General features: G+C 39.8%; 1 protein-coding gene across 3 annotated transcripts; it reads right to left on the reverse strand.

Moving 5' to 3' along the window:
- Positions 1-3,930: 3,930 nt before the first annotated feature.
- LOC122780515 lies at positions 3,931-11,874 on the reverse strand. Of its 3 annotated transcripts, none has more exons than XM_044043510.1 (7): positions 11,679-11,874; positions 10,979-11,048; positions 10,495-10,568; positions 6,575-7,592; positions 6,332-6,484; positions 5,821-5,910; positions 3,931-5,207 (listed from the first exon to the last, which is right to left on the reverse strand). In XM_044043510.1, exons 4-7 carry the CDS (start codon positions 7,574-7,576, stop codon positions 4,899-4,901), a joined length of 1,554 nt encoding a protein of 517 aa, XP_043899445.1. In that variant the 5' UTR covers positions 7,577-7,592; positions 10,495-10,568; positions 10,979-11,048; positions 11,679-11,874; the 3' UTR covers positions 3,931-4,898. The 3 variants fall into 3 exon arrangements, with proteins under 3 accessions (XP_043899445.1, XP_043899446.1, XP_043899447.1); XM_044043511.1 differs by lacking the exon at positions 11,679-11,874 and adding an exon at positions 11,175-11,258; XM_044043512.1 differs by lacking the exons at positions 10,495-10,568; positions 10,979-11,048; positions 11,679-11,874 and adding an exon at positions 7,854-8,801.
- Positions 11,875-20,115: the final 8,241 nt, after the last annotated feature.

Raw genomic sequence — 20,115 nt, forward strand, 5'->3', positions numbered from 1 at the left:
GCTCTGCGTCGGATTGTAAATGAAACATAATGAACTCCAAGTTCGCCGTCGCCAACATGTGCGTGTTTTTTTATTTATTTCCTCTCCTTCTCCATTCTTCAGAAACTGAGACAATCATGGGAAAATAAATGATGTTTGCCTTTTATGATTAGTTTGGGGAGTTTACATGTTATTGCACAATGGTTTAATGGCCCTGAGAAGTCATTAAATCTGCCGTGTCAACCTCATGATATCACAACATGATGGCTCATATTTCCGTAGCAGCCGCGATGACAGACGGGCCGAGAAAGAAACCCAGAATCTCTAAGAATGACTCTCACGTTGGATGTTTGTGCAGCGTCAGTGCGCGGGGCCAAGAAATAACAGAAATAGCACGAGCTTCATGTGGCAAAGCCTCAGAGTGCTTCAAACGGAGCGCTTGTCTGCTCGTCAAAATTCCTCTCTTTCAGATTTCAGTGCTGGCTGTTTGACAGTTTATTTAACTCCATATAAGATCTGATCCAAGAAACCAGAAGTTAATTCTCCCTAAAAAGCATCGTTTTCACTTGTATGTTCTGATATTATTCAGGTTTTCAGGGTGTTTTTGGTCACGTATGCAACAATGTGTTTCACCTGGGTCACACGGGCACACAGTGGCTAGCATTGTTGCCTCAAAGCAAGAAGGTCATCTGTTTGAATCCCTTACAGTAGGTCAGCTGAGCTGGGATTGGCCACTGTCTTCAAGGGTCTTCATCTCTACACAAATATGGGATGGATTGCAGTGAACATGCATGATTCCTACCTTTGCTGACCTCTCAACTCTCCTGTAGTCTCATCACGATGAACTTTGTTGAATGAAATGGCAGAAATACAAGTTGGATTGCTGTGGAATTAGTTGCCATCTATGACAAGGATGCTTTTTAAGAGTCTTAAAGAACGGATGTGAATAAACGATTCACTGATTATTAGCTACGTACGAAATCGTACGGAAGAGATTTGAGTGGTTTTTTAAACAGTTAGAAAAAGCTCTCTGATATTGAAGCTTCATAAATGTGCAAAGAAATAACAAAGAAAGTGAAAAACATCATCGCTTCGAGGTTAGGGAATAAAACAATTAGACAGATTAATTATAGTAATGCAAATAATTGTTAGAATAAATCCACTATTTGTTTTGTGTGTGTGTGTGTGTGTGTGTGTGTACTGTGGTTGAGCACATGACATCTACAGTTTATTTTGAAAGATTTGTACTTTTCCCCATTATCAGTCTGACTTTATATGAAACAGCAATACTGTGTTATCTACCTTTAAACGTGAAACATGCATCAAGTAAACTGAGGTGAATAAGCGCTATAATCCTGCTTTAATGGGAGGCACACCGTCACAGGCCTTTGTACTTATATTTCTATTTTTTCATTCAGGTCATTATTTTTTAAATGACCTCACAAAGCTGGAAGCACAACTGTATAAAGTCATGGTTTAAACTGGAACCATGAGTTCCCTGCAGATTCCACAAACTTACTTTAAGTGTCATGTGGTAGTCATAAGCAAAACAGTGTTAAAATGTTATTTATATTCATATATATAAACCAGAATCACAGGATCAACACTATTTGTCAAGAAACAGGATAAAAAAAACATTCCAACATTAAGAGGAAAGGATGAAAGTGCATGACTTCTTCTTCGCTGACATGTTCCCATGTGATCGGGAGCGTTTTGGTACTCTTAATGAAAAGTTTTTCCAGACGCTCTGTTATTTCTTTCTCCTTTTTAGCTCATTGTGCTTTTTATTTCAAAATGACAGCTCTTCTGTGGAGAGCAAAAAAAAGTATAGGATGTCAACAAGAACAAACCTAAATGCCACATGTCGTAGATTTTCCCATGCTGCGTGTAACACAGTGACAAAGATAGTTTTTTGTGTTGTCATGGAGGTAACTTAATTACTGCGTGATAAAAGCCTATGGCGCAACTTAAATGCTTGTTTCGCGACCGCTCTGGTCCTGCATGGATTAGGCTTTTAATTCTCTAAGCGCTGCTGAGGTCCAGAAGGGCAACGACCAAAACAACAATTATGGTGAATGACATGACGTGAGCTCAGAGACATCATCACTATATAATCATCCGCAGGGTTCATACTCCCCGATGGCACATGAACTATTTTAAGTGTTTTGGGGGCGGAATCTTTCGATCACTTACAGGAAGTTCAGCCTCCTGCACCAGAGAGCACTTGTTATGATCTGGGAAAACATGGAGGACGAGTCAATAGCACAGAAATGTCTAACCACAGGGAATATGACAGTGTTCATCCAACAGGCCTCAAAGTGTATTTGTGCTTCAAACTCTTTCTTCCTATAAAACTACAGTAACATGCTTTAAAACTTGCCATTATCAGGCCGATGTCAGATTAGAGGCAGAGCCCGGTGAGTGCTCTTTATCTGGTGTAGCTGTCAGCTCGTGGCGTGTGTGTGAAACACTCTCCAAACCTCCGGCTCACTCTAAAGACAGGGTCAGCTGAGGGCCAGAGCTGCAGCGGGTCCAGTTCCATTCGTCAGTGTTGAAACAAACAGATTACAGCTCCTCCAGGTGATGACTCTGACTGTGAACCACGTCCATGCACCACATTTACAGAGACCGTTACACCCTCTGGTGGACACCAGCTGTCCGTGCAGGCCGCACCAGAGTTACAAAGGTGTCAATAACTGCAATAACTGCAATAGTCATGGTGTAAATATCTGAGATACATATGTGTATGTATATATGAGGACATACTAACACATACATGTACAGTAAGCAACATACAGTACATGTTTATAAATACAAATATTACTATGGGTAAGTTTTATGTCTTTTAAACTTAAATCTTTATATAACCAGAGGATAAATATATATATATATATATATATATATATATATATTATAGTTATTATGTTATATATTATATTTATATAGCACTATGCTGTAGCCTTATCACTAACCTTAACCTAACCACAAAACAAATGGTGTCCTAAACTTGGTCTCTGTGAGGACTACTGGTCCTGAAAGTAGTCCCCCACACACACACACACAGACTTGCTATGTGTGAGTTTGATATTTTATTATATTATCTGTCTCTCTTCACACCACAGCCTCAGTCCTCAGCTCTGAGGAGAGAAAAAAGACCTGCTCTGTCATGCACAGCAGTGGAGTTCTGTGTTGTAGGCTCCATACGAAGCAGTTGGAGATGATTATTTGGGGGAAACGTGACACTGGGCTTGGGTCATATTGGCTGAATGTGCACACATGCACGCCACAGGTCTGGGTATGTACTGTAGATGTGTGTGTATGTGTGTGAGAAATAAAGAGACTGTAAGTGAGGGATAAAGTTTATGTACTAGGTTACTTTTGGATCACTGCCTAAACTTGAGACTATAACGAATGTTTCTTTTTCTCCTTTGAAGAGTTTTTATATATATATATATATATATATATATATATATATATATATAGTTTTAGGGGTGTGTGTGTGTACTCACGTGTGTGTTCAGCCTGGTATAAATGGGGGCAAACTCTGAAATGAATATCATTGTCACATCTTGTGCCAGAGCAAATTCCCCGTCCAAAATGAGCAATTTGGAGTCGACATCTGCCGTGGAAAAATCTGCCTCCAATTTTCCCCTGCTGGTGGCTGTACATGGACTCACCCAACATCTTTCACTCACTCGTACACACACACACACACTTGCACAAACACACACACTAGCACTGCAGATCTAATTGCACTGAAAAAAAGAACACATTGGTTTTACTTAATTTGATAGTGGACATTGGTTGCACACATATGTTTTGCTTTGGCAGCAACTTAAACAGTTGAGTTAAATTAACACAATTTATTCATATTTAATAAACCCGTGTATTTTGTGTTGATACAACATGATTAAAACATGTTTTCATAAAGTAAAATGAGCTCTTGGAACATTTTAATACTTCACAATTTGATCACTTTATTCCAACACTATTCAATACTTTTACTGCAACACTATTTGGTCACTTATAGTCTACATGTTATTTTTTCATGTTATATGTTAGTATTACATAATTTTACAATGGAGGCCAAAAACAGATATCTGTATTGTTCTCTTTCAATATGGTTGCCTGTAACCTTTTAAAGCAAAATGTCTAATTTCACTGCAGTGACAGGAAGTAAACAACTGAACTGACATTACTGTTCTACTGTGATACAAACCAACAGTGAATAAGTAATATCAGTTTTCAGTGGTTTACCCACTCAATCACAACATAGAAATTGTACCTTTTCTTTTGAAAAAGGTTAGACAACCATCTTGGAAGACAACAATACAAACATTCTGTTCAAGGCCTCAATTGTCAAGATTGAATTAAATAAAAATTGTAAACAATTTGATTGATCAAAAAATGTTACCATTGCATTTCCAGAAATCACTTATTTTAATGTCTATCCTTTCTATTAGCTCTCTTAATCATTTACATGACTCATTGTTACCCCAAATAATAATAAAAATGGATAGTTTCGTATCAAAAGCTTTATTCAAGAGCCATAATAGCAGATAATCAGCAGTGCAGCGAGGGTCAAAAATTCCAACACTGACCTTATTGTGGCATCTTGGTTCAACAGTAATAACAGTATTCAAAAAATCTTTACAGAATTAAACTAAACCATCTTTTAGGTTTTCTGAATAAAATCTCTCCAACTATGGCATATACCACCAAGTGTACGTACAGCAATACACATATGTGTGTGTGTGTGTATATATGTATGCATTTTGAGGCAACTGCCTTTAAATTATTAAACATGTAAAATAAACAGTTAGAACAATAGAAATGTATAAAACTGTTTTAACACTGCCTTCAAACCGGCCATGAATTCAGCCTGCACTGCCTTACATTTGCACAACAGTGAGCTCTCCTTACTGGAGTAGTTTTGTCTTGAAGCTTTGGGCTTTTCTTGAGAGTTGAGTCATATCCAACTCCATTACCACCTTTTGAATCACCTCGAAAGTGTAGCGGAGCTGTGATGGATACTTCATGTTCAAGGAGTAAAAAAGTCCAAACAGCATGGCGGTTGCAAGGGCCACGTTATCCAAATCTTGTAGAACTACCACACCCTCGATGATGATGCCAACATCAGAAATGTCAATGCCTGGTGTCTCTCTGGTGACGTAGATTCCCACTGTTGTTTTCTCGATGGCACTCAGTGCAGCAGTCTCAGTCACGTCCTGGTAAAAGATAAAGCATTTCTTAAAGCTTTTTTTTCTTTTAGCGTGGCAATTCAATGCTATTATTTCTTTAAACCCATGTGAGCAGCATAGTAGATTACTGCAGCCAAATAAATACATGCTGCCATTCATGGTCAATTTCAGAGAGAGAAAAAAAAAAGTCCAGATCAAATGAAGAGGAGTCTTGAAACTATACATTTAGTTTTGTTTGAAAGACATTGGCTCACCAGAAGCCAGTTGATGCCACTCCGATGACTGACTGGAAGAAGCAGGCTGCTTCTGGAGTCACCAGGTGACCCCAGGCAGCCTCTTTCATCTTGATCATCATCATCATCTGGAGAGCACAAATCTGCTTCTGATAGGCCAATTTTTGTCATCAGTTCAGCATTCAATACCATTATCCCAGACATCCTCTACGACCAACTAACTAACATCACCATTCCAGCCTACACCTGTCAGTGGATTACAAACGCAGCAGGTGAGGCAGGGGAAAACCACATCGAGCTCCTGAATCATCAGCACAGGCAACATTCATCATTAACCTTGAGTTGTTATACTAATTGAATGTGTTTTGATATATACCAAAGGCACAATCTACTCACACAGCACTCACCATGTACTCCTGCACCAATACGTCGGGATTCTCATTTAGGTAGATGCAGATTCCTTTAATGAGGTGCTCCCTTCCAGCATCAATGTCATCCTTAAGAATTATAACAAACAAAAAAGATATTTGTTTCTCCGGCTTCCTCCCACAGTCCAAAAACATGCAATATGTGGACTAGGTAAATTGGTCACTGTAAATTGACCATAGGTGTGAATGTGTGAGTGAATGGTTGTTTGTCTCTATTGGCGTATTTCCACCGGCTCTACTTGCCTCACCTCGACACGGTTTAAGTCACGTTTCCACTATTATAGCACCTGGTACCAGTACTATAATAGTGGAAACACTACTTAAACTTAAATTTGTCCTACTGGAACTTAACTACTTAGTGATGAAAGACTGATCTGCCTTTTTTAACCAGTCAGCATGTGGTACCAGCATAATGGATTGCATATTAATCTTTTATTGACGTAATGCAATGCATATACACTTTACAGGTAAACAATTTCAAAGTTCTTACTGTCATCGTGGCAGCTATGTCCTTCAGCTTTTTTCCCTGCTCCCCCGATCGATTTTCAAACATTCTCAGCAGACTTTGAGAGAGAAGGTCAAGCTGCGACAGAAACCTTGACTGTAGAGGTATGGTTGTGAGGCGCTTGAACTCCGCGTTTATCTGAAACATGAAATTATTTTTAAAGAATGGTACAGACCGTTACCTTTACAGCTATGAGCTATGACACAACTCATAATTATTTTTAATTACCTCCCCTGCATCAAAAAGAGCTGGCCATCTCTCTTGTACCTCGCTAATCATGGGAGCATCACAAATGACTTCCTGTCTTCTTAATGCAAATGTTCTGGCCATTTTAGCCCTAATGGTCTCTTTGTTGTTGCGCTTCTTGACATCTGAAAGGAGTTCGATCCTCATCTTCTCTAGGGACTGGGCACTTTCTCCGAGTGGAAAAGAGGGACAGTATTCTACTTCACCCCTTTTTGGTCTCTTAACATTAAAAGCAGGGCAACGTTTCGCAGCTGGTTTATTTTTCAATGAATTCACACATACTTCAGGACATCCTACTTTCCGTAGATGTGTGCGGTAGTTTGACAACTTGTATTTGAGGCTCATCTTCCATCCTTCGTAGCCAGTGGGTGAGCCTTTTGATTGTAGACATGGATGCTTCAGGATGAGTGCCTCGGCAACTTGGTCAAACTTACTGTCTGTAAGATAGACTGAGTGCTTGACTACCTCCTGGATCAACCCCTCTAATATGTCTGACTTTAACTTAGGATCAGGGATCAGCAGCATCCCATTTTCCCTGAAAGCCTTGTTGGCCTTCTCAAGCTTAATTTCCGCATCATATGTGAAACGGGGAACACAGAACAAATCTGGCCATGAAGCCCGTGACGATGTAGATTCTGGAGATGAAATAATCAGGGTGCTGTCACCAGAAGAGAATGAGGTGTCATCAGGAGCACTGGTTGATGGAAAGGAGAAACTGTGTTCACCTTGGTCTTGAGGTTGGCAGGATGTGTACACAACTTTGAGTGTTGCTTTGTCTTGTATTTCTTCAATTGAAATTAGGTTCATAAACTCGTTGCCAAAAACTGCGTCCATGAACTGCAGTCGGAAGGGTTCCATTATTTGACACTGAGTTTTTATGTTAGTCTCCAGTTCAGCCACAGTTGACGGCAGACCAGCAGAAAATGTGACCCTCTGACTATTGTCTGGTCCAAGGATAACTCTGAGAATAGCTTGAGTTGTCATGGTCTCACTTCACTCTCTGTTAGGAAAGAAGAAATTCTATTAGAATCAGTTTTATAACAAGGGGTATCATTATTCACCAATTCTTATTTTTTACTGTTTAAACACTAATTAACACTAACCTGAGTTGAGTGGAAGTGATATGTCAAACAATATATATATAATAATTTCATGATCAGCTTTTTCTGGAATTGTGTTTCCATAAAAACCCTGGGCTTCCTTTTAAATGTTTTTTAGACTGTAAGCACCTGTAGGTACACTCATTTTTACCTCCTCTTACCTGAACACACAGATTGATCTCTTTAAGGTCACCATCCGCACACCCCCAACAACATAGAAAGCCAGTGGATACTCATCAACCAGTTCAGATATTTCCACAAGAGCAGATTCTCGTGCTGGAGATGGAGTCAGCTGAAAGGCCCCATAATGCTCACAATACCATCCACAAAGCAGTTTCAACACAAAAAATAGTCTCTGCTGCAAAATGCACATTTGATGGATCTCCCCAAATTCAGGCAAGCCACCCTCAGAACCATATGGCAGTATCATACCTGGCCTGTAGTTTATTCCCTTGCTCCAAACATTTTTTGCAAGGTTTATTTCAGAAACATCAGCAGCTTTCTGTTTAAAAGCTTGAGCAAGCTCTTCCTTCAAAACATCTAATGGGACAGTGGATACATCTGACACATCCAGCACTGGTTTGTCAATATTTGGAGATGACAAGTGATAACCAATCATTAACTGATGTTTCACAGCCAGAGACAGAGGCACATTTTTAAAGCAACTGGTGTGTTTAATAATTTTTTTAAAGAAACTGTGCTTTGCCTCAAACCTGATGGTCCAAAGTCCCACGAGAGGACCAAAAAACTGTATTAGTTGTGGGTAATGTTCTATGTAGTGGTGTTTGGGCAGCAATTTTTTGTTTGGAAACAGCTCTTGAAACCTTTGTCGATGATCTGAAATTTTGCTGTCAAGGTAGGCAATAGACTCATCACTGTGAACTGGGGAAACCACTAGCTCAACAATCTGTTTTAGATCCAACAAAACCTGCCATACGGGCTCATGTTCAGGAATCTTGGGGCCAATTAGAAATGGGAGCAATCTTATCAAGCTCCAATTTTCATGGGCATTGCCCCCTATGGTTTTCCTGCTTGACAAATGTTGTGGCAAAGTATGAGGCTTATTGGTTTTGTCTGTCCACTTGTATGGGAATTGCAGAATGGACCTGTTAATATCATCCAAGCTTAAATACCTTTTTGATATTAGCAATGTGAGGCAAAGTGCTATTTCAACAGGCACAATGCCTTCAAAAAGGTCATGAGCAATGTCAGGGGGGTAGCCACTGACAACATGAAAATGAGACAGTCCTCCAGTAAAAGGACAGGCTCTTTTAACTCCAAAAAAGCTACTGCCGCTATCTAGGGCTGCTCTGACATGGGTTTCATGGGTTTCTTTTGTTCTGAGGTTGAAAGTTCCTGACCTCACCTCATGTGATTGAATGTCCAAAGCTGGTGCTGTACAAAAACGACAAAAAAAGGGGCCCGTAAAGTTCTCCACAAAGCCTGCTATTCCATGTGCTCCTAAATTGTCAGCAATAACACTCTGCACTGTACCCTTCAGTGATTTGTTCAGTTGTGGTACAAAAATGCCATCAACTTCCAAAGACTTAAGGTCCCTTACTAGGGGCTCTAAAACCTTGTCATAACCAAATGACTTTACATTGTCCGTTTTACACAAAATGGCCAGGAAAATCGAGGACAAACTGGAATGAGAGCCTGGGGGGAGGTTACTCACTACCCAATACACAGCACAGAGTTTGTGGGTTTTGCGGGAGGTGCCCAAAGGGTTACAGACCTCAAAGTCATCAGCATACACAGTTATGGATAAACTTAGGTCTTCCCCTGACAACAAACTATTTTTCTTACAATACAGACCATCCTTGTAGGACCTGTACACAATTTCTTTTCCAGTGTCTTTTGCCCTTTGTGTTTCGTGATTACTAACTATCTTATCTACAAAATCCTTCCTACTCAGCAGCACTTGCAGGGATTCTAGGATGGGGACATACTGGAATGTCTTGTTATTTTTCACATCCAAAACATATTCAACTGGTTCTACAACATTAAATTTCGCCTTGTAATATTGCTTACGTTGATATGCACAACTCAAAGGTCCATCCTTCTCTATAGCCTTATTTAGAGGATTTGTTGAGCATAGAGAGGAGCTTATTTCCTCTATGACGGCTCTGTCAACCTGGAGGTTGTGCTTCTGAAAAATGTCAACTAGAACACTGTGAGCATGAGATTTTGAGAGACAGTCAGTTATGTGGTGAAGTTCTACCAAAAAATCATTGATTGCTCTGCTTGGTACATGGGAAAAATGTTCTAATTTTAACAAAGCTCCTGCCAAACTGTGCTTGATTACATCTGGGAGGTCATTTAGAGCACCATCACTGCTACCTGGTTGAACATCCTCACCAATGTCATCATCAGAAGTATTTGAAGCAGATTCTGGGGTAGCAAGGGTAGCTGATACTACAATTCCTGGTTTTAAATCATTTAGTGAAAAAGACCTGTGTTTCCTGCTCTTGTGGGATTTAAAAGATCCTGATACATTTGTTTGAAATTCACAATCCAAGAACATACAAGTTATGACCTCATTTTTCTTCAAGTGTGCATTAACATGAGTCCAGTAATCCCTCTCAGACGCAAGATCCTTACAAGGACACAAATGGCAACTAAATGTACAACTCTCTAACCGATGATGACGTGTTTTAGTGACATGACATCTATTCAAATGAATTAACAGTGCATTCCATGTTCTAAAAGTGCATGGGCAGCATGCATGCACACATGTAATACGATTGTTATTTCCAAAATGTCTATGTCTCACTCGATAATGCTTCAGAATATGTGACCTACTTGGAAATACTGAAGGGCAGGCCTTGCATTGCCACATTCACTCTGCGTCACTGGAACACTTCTCGCACCATTCACTGTAAAAGTGGAAACAAAGGATCAATGCATTATTGAAATTGAAAATAGAGAACTTGGAGACGGTATACACAACAGTAAGAGGGTGAACTTTTAAGTCAATTGAGGATTCTCTCAACAACTCATGAACAGTAATTCACATGGTGTGACATGGCTAACTAGATGTGGGGCAGGTAAGTGGTTAACACTTACTGATTGCAAATGGTTAGATAAATGATATCTATACTTAAGGTTAGTTTATTTAGTAGTGCTGGAGTGTAATGTATTGAACATTTTTCTAATTATGTCCAATCTGTTCCCATCCATGCCTGGAGAAAAAACATTATGAAACACAAAATAGTCCACTTACAATATGAACAGGTAAAAGGCATTATAATTACGATAACTATAAGATACAAAGTCCCGTTCTCACCACAAAAACTTGAGCCCAGGATAAATCAGCTGACTCCAGATAAGGACTCTTTTTTCATTTGTCTGTCAATCTGCATCAAAAATCAAAAAAGGAATACAAAAGTGTATTTAGGTACACTGTATAAACAGGCATACATATACAAGTATCTAATCATTAATGTGTTTATTAGCTTCTCTGATTGAAACAGAAAACTTACTGCAGTCTAACCATGTTCCAACACCGACGAGGGTTGCCAAATATCCCGGAATTGACCCGTCTGGGACCGCTCCAATCCCCCCCACCGTAGCTACGGGACACAAGGGTGCTCTTACGTGGCGTAGCTCGCTCACCCGCCCCCGCGAAATATGAGGATGCGCTAACATGACGAAGGTAACGCACCCCCTCCTCCCGCACCCCGACGACGGAAAGTGAAGGCTCCCGACACCGGGACCAGAGTCCCTCATTTGGTGTTGAGGACGTTGGCAACCCCAGACGCGATAAGAGTTTCCGTGATTTACGTAAAGAGAGTAAGGCGTAAAGTGGAGTAGCTAAGCAGTTAACAGCTCCCGCTCAAAAAAAAAAAAACTAATGAAACACGGTGATAAAACAGCGCACATAAGCTCCCGGCACTTATTAAACCTTTACGTTACGCGGTGACTCAAGACATCAAACTAGATAAAGTTGACATTCTGACAATATTCAATAAAAATTCAAGACTTACCAACCGAAGAGATGGCGTATGGTACACAAAGATGCTCGTGACGCGCAGGGGGAGCCCTTGGATGTGACGGTTGGCTTCATCTACCAACAATGCAAAGCGCGCATGACGAGATCACGTGCGATATCACGATAATTACCATCGCAAAATTATTGATTTGCTTCATCCCAACATGATCTGAAAACATTCATGTAGTCTCTCTGCATATCATGTTGTTTCTACACTATACAGTTACATTTAACTTTAAGACATGAGGCAGTTGTGTTAAACACAACCAAGATGCTTACATTAATCTAAGAGATGGCCAAATCCTTTTTTTCAGTGTGGCCTGCAGCAGACGGACCCCACAGCTTATTTTTTTTTTCTCAATTATCCATTTAGTGTAAGTGGCAGGTGGCTGATATGCTCCATGCTGAGAGGAGATGTTTGTATTGCTCTTATTCAGAGATGGTGTTTAAGCTAATGCCTGATTAGAGAGGGAGTCACCAGAGAGATGGACTTTAGAGAGAGAAGCTCTGACTTTATTCTGTTTCTTTGTTTTTCTACTGTAATTGCAGTAATGGCCCCACCATCACAATCACTGCACACACACACACACACACACACACAGTGTTCTTGCTTTCATCTGCCACTGAAGTACTTTCACAGAGATACAACTTCTGAATCCATACTCATAAATTCTGAGCAACGAGTCTGGGTTTTCTGCTTGTACCATCTATCAAGAGTCCGGTTGGAATATAATAAAAGCACATGTGGACATGTTCTGTGGACATGTTCACTGTTACAGACTCATATCGGGGAATTGATGAAGAGTTCCTCGAGCCAGGATGTGAGTCACCCCAATGAAGCCTGTCTCGCTTTGCCAAAGGACAAAAAAAAAAAACGGTCTGAATTTGGTTTTAAAGCAAACTCTGTGCTGTGACTGGTCAGGTTTCAATCCAAAGGGAGCAAACTTTGACCCAATCACCAGAAATAGGTCAATAAAGGTGCAGATTGCAATGAAATGTGAAAAGTTTGCATGCGCCATGCACAGACAGAATGAAGAAAGCCAGGATGACTGAGGAAAGAAAATACAAGTCATCTTAAAGAGAGCAGACCAAACCAAAATGTCCAAGACACAAGAAGAGGAAGACGAAAACAACAAAGATAAGCAACAGAGAAAGTAAGTGCAAGAGAGAGGTGGAATTATGACCAATACAAAGTAGTGTATTGGTTGTCTACAGGAAAATGCAAGGGTGCCATTTTGAGGTTTTCTCACTATCTAACACGTTTTCAAAAAATATTACAGATATGATAAAAAAACCCAAAACAAACTAATGCAGATTAACCTAGCCTTGTTTTCGTGTGGACGGTCCCTATGATATGTACACATATATATATATATATATATTTATAGATAAATAAAATTTTGGAATTTCATGTTCAATTTCTTGTACATATATATATATATATATATATATATATATATATATATATATATATATATATATATATATATATATATATATATATATATATACATATACATATACGTATTTATGTATGGAAGTTGTTGTGAGAAAGAAATTCACATTTCTATTTGTTTATTTTCTTAACCAATGAGTAGCGAGTTGTAGGTCATGTGTCAAACAGAGCGCGAGCGAGCGCGCGAGGAGGAGTTGACGTGACACAGTTTACAGGTGCTGCGGTGCTAGATAATAACAGTTATCAGTGGAAATACGTAACCCACATATTTCCTGAAGGTGGTTCCTGTATTACCGGAGTACACAAAACGTGAACTCTGTATTTTCAGTGGAGCAACTGTTGTGAACAATGTCATCCAACGAGGAGTTTTATGTTCGGACAGTTAGCCACCTGCGTTAGCCTAGCTCTACGGTGAGCAAGAAGCTACCACTCTGGGATGCTAACCAAGTAACGTAGATGAAGCTGGAGCACCATCGAGATCTGCTGTGAGGGGCACTGCACGGGATTCGGGAGAGAGGAGCTTTGTGGACACTTTCTGCTCCGGAAACTGTGAGTTGTCATCAGGTTTTTGCATTTTTCTAACTCGGGAGAGTGAAGCAACTGCCTTTTGGGTTAGCTACTACGTAAGAAAGCTGCACATCAGGCCTGCAACAAACTAAAATTGGTTATTCTAACTATCTTGGCGGCTATATGGTTTAGGTTTTATTCTAATTTAATGAGGTTTAAAGGAACTGTTATTTGAGTATTTGAGTGTGTTTTTGTTTGGTTAATCCAATAAGAGTTTTGTAACCCAAGTGGACCACACTGTTTTCTTTTTATTTGACCATTTACAGCTGAAGACTATTGATTTGATTATTTGATTGATTTAAAAATTAATATTAGTAAATCGTTATTTTTCTAAGTTGAGTGTGAATATTCATTTTCCTCATGGTGGTTACGTCTGTTGATTTTGAGAACGTGTGTGGAGGTTTATTGATCATAATCTAAAGTGGTTTTACTATTCTATTGCTATTGCTCACAGTGAAAAGACTAAACTAAACTAATATTTATAGTTAGAGATAACACTTTCTTTAAAGAACCCAAGGTAGTCACCTCTACTTATACCCAAAGTGGCAAGGTGGTGCTACATGCTTTCCACTGCACTATAGCCAAACACTGTATTAAATCAATATAAATATTTGTAATAGAATAAATAATAATAAATAAAACACTTCACCAGGCCCTTGTCTCCCCAGACTGACTATCAGAACTTCTGTGGATCCAGCCTGTGCTCATGCTTTACTGCACAAGTACAGGAAAGCACAGATGAGTTCAGTCCACATAGAGCATGCTAAACTAAACCAAGCTTCAAGTTCATCCAAGCATCCATAATAAGCTCTGACACCACAGTTTCCAAATTCTGTCTGCTCTAATAACTACAGTCTGACTGTTCTAGACACAGACCAACTTGCATTTTGACCATCAGCATTATGATAGAGCTCTCTTAGTTAGATGCCTCACTCCTCAGCTCTACACTGTCTTTTCCTCTTGAGACGAAGTCAGACAGAACAGGCCTTGTCAAATCTCACTGAAACGAGAACTCTTCTCCTTCCTAATAATTCCCTGCTCCACTCATTGGGCATGTTGCTGGACTGTTGTGCTGTACGGGATCTTTTTCTCCAGTCTGTCTACAGAGACAGCAGAAATGATGGGAGTGGGGGTGAAAGAGGCAGGGACGGAAGGGGGAGAAAGAACGAGAGAAAGACACAACGGTTCAAGAAAACACAACTTGGATACACTATGACTTCATCTGTTACTGCAACTGTAAATATTATATATACATACATATATGTGTGTATATGTATGTGTGTGTGTATGTATATGTACACATACATACACACACACATACTGTGGGGCAAAAAGGTATTTAGTCAGTAACCGATTGTGCAAGTTCTCCCACTTAAAATGATGACAGAGATCTGTAATTTTCATCATAGGTACATTTCAACTGTGAGAGACAGAATGTGAAAAAAAATCCTAGAAATCACATTGTAGGATTTTTAAAGAATTTATTTGTAAATTATGGTGGAAGTATTTGGTCAGTAACAAAAGTTCAACTCAATACTTTGTAATATAACCTTTGTTGGCAATGACAGAGGTCAAACGTTTAATGTAGGTCTTCACCAGTTTTGCACACACTGTAGCTGGTATTTTGGCCCATTCCTCCATGCAGATCTCCTCTAGAGCACTGATGTTTTGGGGCTTTCGCCGGGCAACACAGACTTTCAACTCCCTCCACAGACTTTCTATGGGTTTGAGGTCTGGAGACTGGCTAGGCCACTCCAGGACTTTGAAATGCTTCTTACGGAGCCACTCCTTCGTTGCCCTGGCTGTGTGTTTGGGGTCATTGTCATGCTGGAAGACCCAGCCATGTTTCATCTTCAATACTCTCACTGATGGAAGGAGGTTTTGGCTCAAAATCTCACAATACATGGCCCCATTCATTCTTTCCTTTGCACGGATCAGTCGTCCTGTCCCCTTTGCAGAAAAACAGCCCCAAAGCATGATGTTTCCACCCCCATGCTTCATAGTAGGTATGGTGTTCTTGGGATGCAACTCAGCATTTTTCTTCCTCCAAACACGACGAGTTGAGTTTGTACCAAAAAGTTCTATTTTGGTTTCATCTGACCACATGACCTTCTCCCAATCCTCTTCTGGATCATCCATATGCTCTCTGGCAAACTTCAGAAGGGCCTGGACATGTACTGGCTTAAGTCTGGCACTGCAGGATTTGAGTCCCTGTCAGCATAGTGTGTTACTGATGGTAACCTTTGTTACTTTGGTCCCAGCTCTCGGCAGGTCATTCACCAGGTCCCCCTGTGTAGTTCTGGGATTTTTGCTCACCGTTCTCATGATCATTTTGAACCCATGGGATGAGATCTTGTGTGGAGCCCCAGATTGAGGGAGATTATCAGTGGTCTTGTATATCTTACATTTTCTAATAATTGCTCCCACAGTTGATTTATTCACACCAAGCTGCTTGCCTATTGTAGATTCACTCTTCCCAGCCTGGTGCAGGTCTACAATTTTGTTCCTGGTGTCCTTCGACAGCTCCACGGCTGCCGCGGGGTTTTAAAAGGTAGTAAAAGGCAGTAAATTAAATTAGGCCAAATTAAAGCCAGTATAAAGTAGTAAAAAGTAGTAAACGTCATCTGACGAGGTAGTAAATTTTCGAACCCCAATCCAACTGGATTTGCGTTTCAACTGCGTTTTCCAATTAATTTTACTTACGTGAAGGCCGAGCTTCTTCAATTACTAAACTTGCGTAAATTTATTTTTATGTTGCGAGTAGGACCTGCGCGCGGGGGTACACGTGATCCTAGGTCCTAGGATCACGTGTACCCCGCGCGCGCGTTAAAGTCAGTTTGGGTACCCGGCTGGCTTGCTACCAAACCTCTCCGTGAGTTCGCATCAAAATGGGTAAATGTAAATTTTCAGACCTCTGGCTGGAGGAATCAGCCTTTAAAGACTGGCTTAGGCCAGTAACTGGCAACAGCCGAGAGGCGTATTGCAGTGCCTGCAAAAAGACCATTAATATTACCTGGATGGGGGTGAAGGCGATCAAATCGCATATGGAGTCTGACAGTCACCGAGCCAGGATGCGGGGACATAGCGCGCAGCTACCGCTGTCGCTGTTTTGCGCTAGCACGACTGCTAGCTCTACGCCCTCAACACATGGAACTGTTACTTTTTGACATTAAGTAAAACCTATGGACCAAGGCTGGTTGGGACATCTTGATTAATCCAACTCCTATGTTAGAGTTCCCTCTTACTTCAATGTAGCTCTCTCGCTGGCCCTAACACAAACACTCACATACACCTTCAAAGCCTCTCTCTCTCCCCCTTTCTCTTTCTCTCTGGTTCTCTGTATATATGTATGTATGTGTGTGTGTATATATATATATATATATATATATATATATATACACATATACATATATATATATTTACTTTAAGCTGCTACAGTTGAAGCTTGAAGTCGTGCTGGTAGTAAAAACTATTGTGATGGTAGTAAAAAGGTAGTAAGTTCAACTTAAGAATCTCTGTATAAACCCTGATTTGGTCATTGCCATGGTGGAGTTTGGAGTCTGACTGTTTGAGGTTGTGGACAGGTATCTTTTATACAGGTAACGAGTGGAGAACAGAAGAGCTTCTTAAAGAAGAAGTTACAGGTCTGTGAGAGCCAGAGATCTTGCTTGTTTGTAGGTGACCAAATACTTATTGTACCTATGATGAAAATTACAGACCTTTTATCATTTTAAGTGGGAGAACTTGCACAATCGGTGGCTGACTAAATACTTTTTTTGCCCCAACACACACACACACACACACATATATATATATATATATATATATATATATATATATATATATATATATAATGCATATATGTGTGTGTGTGTGTGTGTGTATTTTACTTTGTTTCCGTACAAATGTTCACATGTGGCTCTAATCCTCTTCTGTAGATGTCTGAGAGTCTACTCTGATCAGATTTAACCCAGCCTGGATGGAGGCATGGGAACAACAGGCTCCAACAAAAGTGAAGCCAAACAACACATCAGCAACTATAACTGGACCACCTCTTCACACGTTTACCATCTGGCAGAGCAAACTAGGATCAGATGTTGCGATTGCACATTTCTGCAAAGCCCACAAACATGTGAGCTCACGTTTCAGAAGCAAAACATCTTTGTGACCAAAGAATCGCACTTTGTCCAGGTGAGAATTTTACCTCAAATACTTGTCGGTTACATCTCTTAGGAAATGTTGATGTAATGAAAGAATTTACCTTAATATCACATTCACACATATAGCATTTGCCTCGGCAGACTTCAGAGTGCCGAGTGAAACATATGATATGATACATGTGCTCAAAATTGGGGAAATACTTTCTAGGAGAGTAGTGTTGCATTCCAGTAACATCACAATTTGGAAGTTGGAGCTGGGGAGTGACATTATCACAGAGGTCACCGAGTTCCAGAGAGAAGTTGGAAAAAAAACAACATGGATGCCAGGCAATACCAGTTGACAATGGAACAGTACTATGTGTACAACTGATTTACTGTGAGACAAACATGACAGAAGTGCATGAACCTAACCTTAAAAAGCAGCATTGAGCTGTTGTGCTGCACACAAGTGAAACAAACTACCAGTGGAACTGAAATCAGCGACACGTGAATATTCTTAAATCCAGGTTAAAACATTTCTATTCTGAAGGGCTTATGATAGAACTTTCTGTACTGTACTTATATCGTAATTATGATGTTTTTTTTTCCAGATGTGTGTTTTAAAGTTTCTAATTCAGTTGCCCTTGTGTATGAATGTGAAGCTGCCTTAAATTCTCCCTTAAAACGAAGACAACTATCAATACCCTCAGAATGACACAGTTACACACATTGTACACTGAGACCAGGATCGGGTATTGGGTCCAATGCTACACTCTCATACTGCTGCACCTGATACAACTTTATCCATAAGTGAGCTGAGCAGGTCAGCGTCAGTAAGCAGATGTGTCGCAGTTTGTAAATACTTACTTTTAAGTAAAAATTAGAGCAGACTGTAACCTGTGCTCTGCTCTACAGTCAAGAGCAGCTCCTGCAACACAAGTCATTTGACACACAGCAAAGTATTTGACACTAAATATTAACTATTTTTCATGTCTAATTATCTGTTCCTATACAGTGACTCACCTTAAAATTACCCATGAGGACTTCTTCTCAGTTGTTTAACATATCTGGATGTAGACATGAAATAAAAGCTATTCATCTTTTCATGTCAAACCCAAATGTTTGACGCCAACAGCAAAAATAAAGCAAATGTCCTCACTCTACCAATACTTTTGGAGGAGACTGTAAATGCACAGTACTCAGTATTGGAAAATATTAAAATGTAAGTAATCCAAATTAATAATAATAATAATAATAATAATAATAATACTTTAGTTGGGCAATACATTTGAAGGATGATTTGGATGATGATTACAATGGTAATGGTAAAAGCGTTTAGGTCAGCTGTTCTCACCAGCTGTGGAACATGTATTCATGATAATGGACCCACCACCTGTGGCCTGACTGGACTATGGTTTTGATAGTCAGCTGATGTTGGAGCCTCATGCACAATAATTATGATCCGTTCAAAAACAGCAGCAAACTGAGGACAGGTGCAGACAAGTAAGAAACACACTGCTCATTAACACTTGCACACACCCATAAAACTCACACATGTACTTCATACAAAGACATGCACATTTATATAGACCTGAACTCACACACACACACACACACATACACACTGAGGTTTCCTTTGCATGACTACTATGACGACTTTGCATGAGTGAATTATGAAAGCAGAAGACAAAAACCCGCTGTAGTTCAACCTTTGGCCACTAGGTGACACAGCAGCAATGTTTGGCACACACTCAGAGGCAGGGAGATGCTCTGTAGAAGAGACCAGAAAGGAGACAGAAAAAATACAGATGAGACAAAGAGGAAAGAGGCTTAAACAGTGTGAGCTGACATTGGACTAATTATATGAAAAAGAAAATAATCACTAGAAATCAACAGCCAGAGATGCAGCAAATGATCACAGTGACAACACATTTTGTTAGATAATGTCGTTTGGAAGGAAAACTAAAATAATATAAGATTTTGAATGTGTTGTCTGAATTAAAATGTACTGAGTTATTCGCTTACATTTGGTTCGGTAAGTTTGATAACCTTTCTTATTCTGATATATTGTCGAAGTTGTTTTTTCATGTGGGTTCTATTTCATTATATTACACAATTCTCTCAGTTATGTTTCCTTTTCTGAGACCTTCGTATGAAATAATGTATATAATTATAAAAGAGTGTATATAAATATATAAGTAAATAGAATACTCCCCAAACTGGGGAATTAGAGTACATTACAAAAGGGGAAAATTATTTTTTGTGCTCTG

This window comes from Solea senegalensis, linkage group LG14 (assembly GCF_019176455.1).
Source record: "Solea senegalensis isolate Sse05_10M linkage group LG14, IFAPA_SoseM_1, whole genome shotgun sequence".
In the NCBI taxonomy this organism is placed as follows: Eukaryota; Metazoa; Chordata; class Actinopteri; order Pleuronectiformes; family Soleidae; genus Solea; species Solea senegalensis.

Coding starts and splice junctions, on each gene's coding strand:
- LOC122780515 (XM_044043510.1), bottom strand. CDS start 7,576: ATGACAACTCAAGCTATTCTCAGAGTTATCCTTGGACCAGACAATAGT. Junction 6,485..6,574: donor CTCTTTTTGATGCAGGGGAG/GTAATTAAAAAT, acceptor TTCATGTTTCAG/ATAAACGCGGAGTTCAAGCG. Junction 5,911..6,331: donor ACATAGCTGCCACGATGACA/GTAAGAACTTTG, acceptor ATAATTCTTAAG/GATGACATTGATGCTGGAAG.